Here is an 8,453-nt window from a genome sequence, read left to right as displayed (position 1 = left end):
TGAGGTGGGGAGGTTGAAAGAGAGTTATGAAAAATATTTTCTCTCATTTTGATAGGAAAGTTATTTTTCTCCAATTAGAGAAAAATGAGTTCATTAGAAAAAAAAAATCCAAATATTTAAACCAATCAAGGAAAAATTAAAAGATATTTTATTTCGTACCAAACACACCCTTAATGTATTGTCAAGATTTGGTTGGTTTGTCAAGTTATTGACGCTGAATACTTTTGTGTACAACAATTCGAGTTGCGTGTGACCCGTTGTTTTTATTAGAGGTGAAAATGAAATAAACGAGTGTCTTAATACACCAAAGAACATTTGTCCCTTCCAATTGCATGTGTTCCTGGAAAGGAAAAGCTCTCCAACCCAGGAATACATCGTCCTCTCCTTCTCTTGTCTATCTATTCAATTTGCATTTTTATTAAAAGGCAACTTCTAGCCTCTGAACTATCTCGTTCCGTCCTTCTCTTGAATTCTTCCGGCAACTCTACCTTGAATGAAAAGGTTCTCTTCCTACTCGTTTTTTACATACACACATTTTAATGATTTTCTAAGAAATTATCCTAGGTCTCGTCTTCCTAAGAAATTTACATCATTGTTATATGTTCTTTGTTACATTGACGATAGTCGTATCGAATGACTTTTGATGATTGTCTTTCATTCTTAATTTGTTGCCAGCTAGGAGACATTCATATTTTAATTAGTCTTAAAAGCCTTAACTGAATCTAGCCAATCTCTGATTATACATGCTGTTCATGAATAAACAGCATCCATAAAACGATTTAAAGATTCCAATTTAAACATTTTTGGTGATTTTCCTTGATGATACAAAATGATAATTCAAGAAACTGTTGAATTTGGAATTTTCACAATGCCTCATTTTTTGAGCAACATTTATGTTATCCACTCATAACTTTCTTGTTCATGTTGATGATTTTGGAACAGAATAATACGGGTGAAGATGCCGGAAATAGAGTTTGGAGGGCACACGGTGAGATCCCATGGGGCTAAGGTGGCCAAAAAGCACAGATGTGACTGGTTGATTTTAATTGTGCTTGTTGCAATGGATGGCTTCTTAAACTACATTCAGCCTTTCAATCGCTACACTAATGCAAAAATGTTAGAAGATCTGAAATTTCCCTTCAAAGAGCACGACACAATACCAATGTGGGCCGTTCCTGTACGTGTTTGCTTTGTATTTAACTTATATATAATAATTGTGTGAATAATTTTCATATTGTCAGTTATTAATCACCTGATTTAGCAAGTTGTCTGCCTTATTTTTCTGGTTATTAATCTCGCTTATTATGGATTATTACTTGTAGCTACCTTTAATGTGACCTGATAACATAGAAATGTTTTACACTGCCAATAGTGTATTGAAGTTAAACTGTACTACTGTTATGGCTTTAAAAGCTCAATAATTCCTTTACCTCCAATCGATTATACTCCCTCTTTTACAATCTTCTGCCTTGTGGTAGAAATGAGTATTTCATTTTATTTTTATTTTTTCTCCCTTACTGTTTTGATAATTTCAATTCCCACTATAACAGATCTTTGCAGTAGTTCTGCCATGCACAGTATTTCTCATTTACTATCACTACAGGAGGGATGTTTATGATCTGCATCATGCGATATTGGGTGAGCTTTCTTGATGTTTATAAGGAAAAAAGCAGTCTCTTATTGTTTGGATTTTAGTTCTAGCTAATACTAAGAAATTGACCAGTTTGCTCTTGCAAGTGTAGGTGTCTTTTATTCTGTTCTAGTGGCTGCAGTAATCACCGATAGTATCAAAGATGCTGTTGGTCGTCCACGTCCAAATTTCTACTATAGGTGCTTCCCTGATGGAGTTGAGGTATGTTCTCCTTTTTCATACTTTAGCATATTAATGTGGCTTGAAATGTTGATAATTTTTTTCACGGGGTCCAAATTATGAACTGAGAAATGTTTGTGGTACCACCTAAGTGAATATTATGTGAGGTCTGTGCTAGGAACAGAAAGTCAAGATTTCGTGAGATTGTATTGCCTTGCTTTCATCATAGTAGAACCTTATAAATCCTGTATAATTTTTCTTCTTTTACACTGTAGGATTGGTTGTGCGTCTTTTATTGCGAGATTGTTGTAACATAGCACTTAAATCCAAAAAGTTTGTTTTCAATATTTAAACGAATTTTACTTTAAAAGATACATTTCCCAATTCATGCGCAGGCTTTTCAAGCTAATGGGGATGTTAAGTGTCATGGAGACCCAAATATTGTGAAAGAAGGATATAAAAGCTTTCCCAGTGGACATACCTCATGTCAGTAGTTCTCCATTTTTTCCTCACAGTCTTCATTTTTCTTGTTCTTTTTCTAATTTCAGTTAATAATGGTTATTATGTTTTTGGTTAACAAAATATAGGGTCATTTGCTGGTCTTGCGTTCCTATCGTGGTACCTGTGCGGAAAAGTGAAGGCTTTTGACAGAAGAGGCCATGCTGCAAAACTCTGCATTGTTCTGCTTCCTTTACTGTTTGCTGCATTAGTCGGAATTTCTCGGGTTGATGACTATTGGCATCACTGGACAGATGTATTCACTGGATCCATTATAGGTTGGTTCAACTATCCTGTGCTTGTATGGATTCACTTAATCTTGTATATTGTGCCTTTCAATTGTCAAATTCTGGCTATGCTATTATGAGAATCTCATTGATATTTTGTTCCAGGAACCGTGGTTGCCTCTTTATGCTATCTGCTTTTCTTCCCATTCCCTCATGATATCAATGGTACATGCTAGTCTCCAACAACGGAATTCATCATTGTGATTCTCTTAGTTCAGTGTTAACAATGCTAGTTATTTTCTGATTCCTCTTTCTCTTTTTCCCTGCAAAACCAGGGTGGGCACCTCATGCATCTATTAAAATGAGAGAGAAAAATGGATTCCATTCTTCATCAGTAGAAATGGACACTGTGTAATGCAACAAGAATACAAGAGGGAACGCTCAGTCATCCAGGCGTGGACATGTAATGCAAGATCTGGAAATTGATGGAGATGGAAGGAGATTATTAAAAATTTCCAAAGCCTCGTCGAAATAGCAAAGATATCATTTAATCCTTTTGTCTTTTTCTTTTTGTTAAAATCTAGCTTATGGTGGCTCAGCCTGCACTCATACCTGTATATTTAGAAGAAAAGAGCTGTACAACGAGCGGACATGGTTCCTTGCCTCCTCATTTTCCATGGGGGTATGAACGTACAGGCTCCTGGCCTTACGAAAAATGGGATTTTTGTACATGTGCATCGATCTTCTCCTAGATTAGATGAAAGAGGATTCCTCCTGTATACAAATGTAAGATCACCTAAGGTATCTGTCAGGACTCAAATCTTACTAAGTCGTGATTGCATTTAACGCAACCGTTTAGGCGAACCAACCAACACAACTACGAGTCAAGATAAAGATCATCATATAATAATGAAATTAAAATGCAGAATTTAATACAAACTATCCTAAGAATTAGTGTCACAATGCGTGAGCTACTAAGAGTAGGAATACAACGGTGAAAAATACAACAACTCTTTGAAATCTACAAAACAGAGTTACTGTCACGATCCAAAATCGCAATCAAGAGGTCGTGATGGCGCGTAACTTCACTTGCAAGGCAAGCCAATACTTAACAGTAAAATAAAGAAGCAAAACTAGACATTCAACACCATAATATCATAAATAAAGAGAATAAGCTCCTGAATATACATAATAAGTCTAATACCATCACAACTGTCTACAAAACATTCCAAGATTGGTATCATTGAGTGCATGAATTCTATGGAATACTAAATACAAAGTTTGAAATGAATACAATATTGTCTGATACAAATAAATAGTAGTGAAGATAATGAACTGACTCCAGAGCCTGTGAACGGATATGCAGCACTACCTTGAGTCTCCAAAATGTCCAAGCTAAGCACCTCTCGAAACTCTGCGGAACCAATGCCTGAATCTGCACAAAAAGATAATCATATATATATAATGCGGCATGAAAATACCCATCGTGCAATAATAATAAGAATGTCAAGAAGTACGAAAACACCCTTTATGCATAAATCACTCTTCCTCACAAGCACAAAATCACCCTTCGGGCAATCCGCTCTTCCTCACCCAAGCATATATATAAAACAATACTAAGCAAGGTAGAAGCATAACAACATCAAGAAGAGTGATCAAACATAACAACTCAACGTGAGAGATAATCATAACCTTTGCACCAATAGACGAGCCAATGTGTTCAAGAACTATAATGCCCAAGTATCTCAACCAAATCTTACGCATAATTACTAATAAGCATGTGAATAATCTAGTAGTCTCACAAACTATTAAAGCATAAAAGAACAATATATATGAAGCAAACAAGACATGAATAAGGCTAATTCTACCCACATACTTTTTCCATGGGAAATACATATATACTCGTCACCATGCATTTACGCCGTCCCCAAACATATATCACGTAGAAAATAGACCCAAGTACCATCTAATTCTCTCAAATAAAGTTAACCAAGATACTTACCTCTTTTCAGAACATATTAACTCTTCAATACCGCTTTTCCTTTGGCACAAGCCTCCAATCAACTCAAATCTAGTCAATTAATACTCAAATAGGTCAAAACAAGCTTAAGGAACTCTACAAGTACAAAAAATTATCCATCTTTACCTAATTTAGAAAAGTCAACAACAAGTCAACCTGGGCCTACATTGTCGAAATACAAAATCAAGATCAAATCCCGACTACCCATTCTTTCTCGAGTCCAAGTATGTGATTAGCTTCAAGATCTGACCTCAAATTAAAGTCTAAATCTCCAAAATTTAATCTTAAGTTTCTACTCAAAATTCCAGTTTTTACTCTTAAAAATCCTAGAGTTAAGGATGAAATCTATGACAAATCATAGAAATAAATCAAAATCAAGTTAAAATTATAACCTTAGAAGTTGGGGGTGAAAATCCACTAAAAATCGCCTTCATGCATAGTCTCAGACTAATAATAGAGTAAAATAAGCTAAAGCTTGAAAATTTTTCTTTTTCCAGCTGCAGATGTTGCATATGCAAAATATTCATTGTAAATACGACAACTTGCGTCCAGAAATGCAAACCAACATCGATGCAGAAATCACAAATGTGAAATGGCCATTGCAAATGCGACCATTCTATTGTCGTGCATACTCGGTATATTATTTTGTACTGATATCCTTTTTGCGAGGGGCGTTGTGCCTGCAGATTTGATAGACAGCCGTATAGACTTTACCAGTAGACAAAGCTAGATATCAACTTGATTGGTAAGCTTCACTTCTTGGAGTTACCAGGTCTAGACTTTAGAGTCCATTTTGTATATACAGACTTGATGGGTAGGTCGGGACCATATTCCAACCATGATATATTCATGTTATCTCTAGAGGCTTATAGACTATTCTTGTAAGTTTTGTATGTTAGTGTTGTGGCCATGACGGCCCTATGTACATGTTCATTTTGGTATTGCTGGTTGTAGACGTTCATGGCAGCCTTGTCGGCTTGCAAAGTTATGTATATATGTTTGGGTGTGTTTACCCTTCAGGTGAGTTAGATATTATCTTCAGATGATTTTAGTGTATGGCCTTGTCAACCTTGGTTGGTATTGTCTTCTTATAGGTAGGTCTCGTCGGCCTAAGTTAAGGGTTACCCCTCCAGGATTCAAAGTTACAGAGTGGTGCGCTCGGGTAGATTATGGTATCAGGTGCCGGCAATGCCTCCCCCAGGTTTGGGGCATGACAGTGTAAATACCCGATGCCGATAATTTTTTACTGTACTATAATATATCTATTATTCTTTAATCACACACTCCTTTTATAAAATTTATGTTCCAAAATCTTCTTAGACTCTTGTCACGACCCAAAATCCAACTAGTCGTGATGGCACCTAACCCATCCCGCTAGGTAAGCCAACTCATCAAGTCCAATACAAATATAACATACTGAGGAAAAATAAATGATCTCTTATACACCTCCCAAGGACTGGTAGTACAAATTATGAGCTTCTAAGAGTAGAATTTACAAAACCGATATGAAACAAATACATCTTCTATTTGAAAAGTTACATAAAACAAAGTTTAATGAATTTAAGGCTACCATGAACAAGAGGCAGCTGCAACAGAAACGCTGGTACATTTTCCAAGTCAGCTCTCATCGAACACAGCAACGTCGACATCAGAAATATGCACGCAATGTGCAGGTTGTGTAGTATAAGTACAACTAACCCAATGTACTCAAAAAGTAACAAACTTAAACTTAGGTTGAAAGTAGTGACGAGCTTGTACCAAGGTCAGAGTCCACACCAATATCCAGTAACATCTCATAACAATATAATTAAAGCATCAGAAGGAATAACTCAATAATAAAACGCTCAGCTCAATCACATTTTCAAAAAAAATATTTTCTTTTCAAGTATAATAGTAAAACTCAATTATTTTCACTGAAATCACCAAAATATGAGTAAGTCTGAAAACTATGATCTTTCCCATAAAACTTTCTTTCAAAATAGAAGATTTCATTTTTCAAATGGCATGAGGGAAGTACATCTCTATGCCTATATTTCAATGTGCATGCCAATGCAATGCAAAATAGTGACAAAACCATATGCATACTCTCAGAGTATCAATTCACTCAGTCCTCCCTGTTACTCAATCCTCTTAGTCACTCAGTCCTCCTAGTCACTCAATCCTTACAGTCATTCATGCCTCACAATCACTCAATCCTCCCAAGTCACTCGGCACTCGCACTCAGTAGGTACCTGCGCTCACTGAGGGTCTGTACAGACTCCGGAGGGGCTCCTTCAGCCCAAGATCTATAACAAGCCATCTCGTGGCATAAATCAACCAGGACCTTGGCCTCACTCAATCATAAATCAGTAAAAACATGTTGCAGCGTGCACCCCGATCCCATAATCATCCTCACAATTAGGCCCTCGGCCTTACTCAGTCATCAATCTCTCCAGTCTCTCGGACTCAAAATCTCATGAAAATCAGCCGAAAAATGATGATATAATGTATCAATAATAACAATTGATACTGAGATATTATATGAATAAATGAATATGACTGAGTATGAAATATCAATGAAATCGGTGAGATGACAGCAATAAACGACCACTATAGTTCCCAACAATATCGGCATAAAGCCTAAACATGATATCTAGCATGATATACAGCTCAATTTACTTATCACATGGCGAAAACATATATATCAACAAAGTAGGACCACTATACAGTGTCCTAGAAACAACAGAGCCACCATTCACAAGGTGCACGCCCACACGCCCATCACATAGCATGTGCGTCACCTCAACATCAATCACATAACAACATAATTTGGGATTTCATACCCTCAACACTAAGTTTAAAAGAGTTACTTATCTTGAACAAGTCGACTCCAATGCCGAGTAAGATAACAATACTCCGAAAATTCCATTATATGCGTATCAACCTTTGAACGCCTTCCAATCTCCTCAATTCCAATCCAAACGATTCAAAACTAGTCAAACAACGTGCAAATTAATCAAAATATACTTCAATTCTTACAATTTATGAAAATTTCCAACTTCACTCAAAAATTTGACAGTGGGTCCCACGTCTCGGAATACGATGAAACTTACAATATCCGACAAACCATTTAATTGTGAGTCCAACCATACTAGTTTTACTCAAATCTGACTCCGGATCGATGTTTAAATCTTGAAAATTCATTTTTATGGAATTTTAGAAAATTCCTCCATTTCTCTTGAAATATCAATAATCTAACGCCAAAAATAAAGATTAATTCATGGAATATAATCACAAGGGAGTTAAGAACACTTATCCCAAGTTTTGTGGTGAAGTTTGCCTCTGAAAATCGCCCAAACAGAGCTCCATAGCTCCAAATGTGTAAAAATGGCTGAAACCCCCGTTTTATAGCATTTTACCATTCGGGCACCACAGGTGGCGTCGGGCGCTGCCTGTGGCATTGGTTCCAGTAGCTAAAAACAATCCTGGTGCCAGGTGTAAGCACGTGATTTTTGACCCTCCCCGAGGATTTTCACATTTTTTTAGCATAAATATGTAATTGGGTCTAATATAGTCATTTTAACTATTTTACTTTATTTCGTTGCAAAAAGAAAAATCACAAAAATATATATATAAATTTTAGTTTATGTATTTCTCATAAACTTGAAAAATACAAAAAATTGTACTTTATTTTGGTACTTTATATAAATTCGAAAATTACAAAAAAAATATAATTCTATTAATGTTTTGTAGTCGTTTTAATTTTGGAAAAATACAAAAAATATTACTTTATATTTTGTCTTTATTAAAAAAAACGAAAATTACAAAAAAATAGTTTTATTAATATTTTATAGTCATTTTAACTTTGAAAAATACAAAAAATATTACTTCATATTTTATCTTAATATTTACGAAAATT

General features: G+C 35.6%; 1 protein-coding gene across 2 annotated transcripts; it reads left to right on the top strand.

Annotated features, from left to right (window-relative positions):
• The first annotated feature begins 298 nt into the window (after positions 1-298).
• Positions 299-3,270, top strand: LOC107819401 (probable lipid phosphate phosphatase 4). Of its 2 annotated transcripts, XM_016645509.2 has the most exons (8): positions 299-501; positions 943-1,177; positions 1,551-1,638; positions 1,743-1,852; positions 2,206-2,296; positions 2,398-2,586; positions 2,701-2,760; positions 2,871-3,270. In XM_016645509.2, the coding sequence occupies exons 1-8, from the start codon at positions 494-496 to the stop codon at positions 2,948-2,950; spliced, it is 861 nt and encodes a 286-aa protein (XP_016500995.2). In that variant the 5' UTR covers positions 299-493; the 3' UTR covers positions 2,951-3,270.
• Positions 3,271-8,453: the final 5,183 nt, after the last annotated feature.

This window comes from Nicotiana tabacum, chromosome 16 (assembly GCF_000715075.1).
Source record: "Nicotiana tabacum cultivar K326 chromosome 16, ASM71507v2, whole genome shotgun sequence".
Classification (NCBI taxonomy): domain Eukaryota; kingdom Viridiplantae; phylum Streptophyta; class Magnoliopsida; order Solanales; family Solanaceae; genus Nicotiana; species Nicotiana tabacum.
The sequence above is the reverse complement of the archived record's forward strand: the minus strand, read 5'-3'. Positions and strand labels throughout refer to the sequence as shown.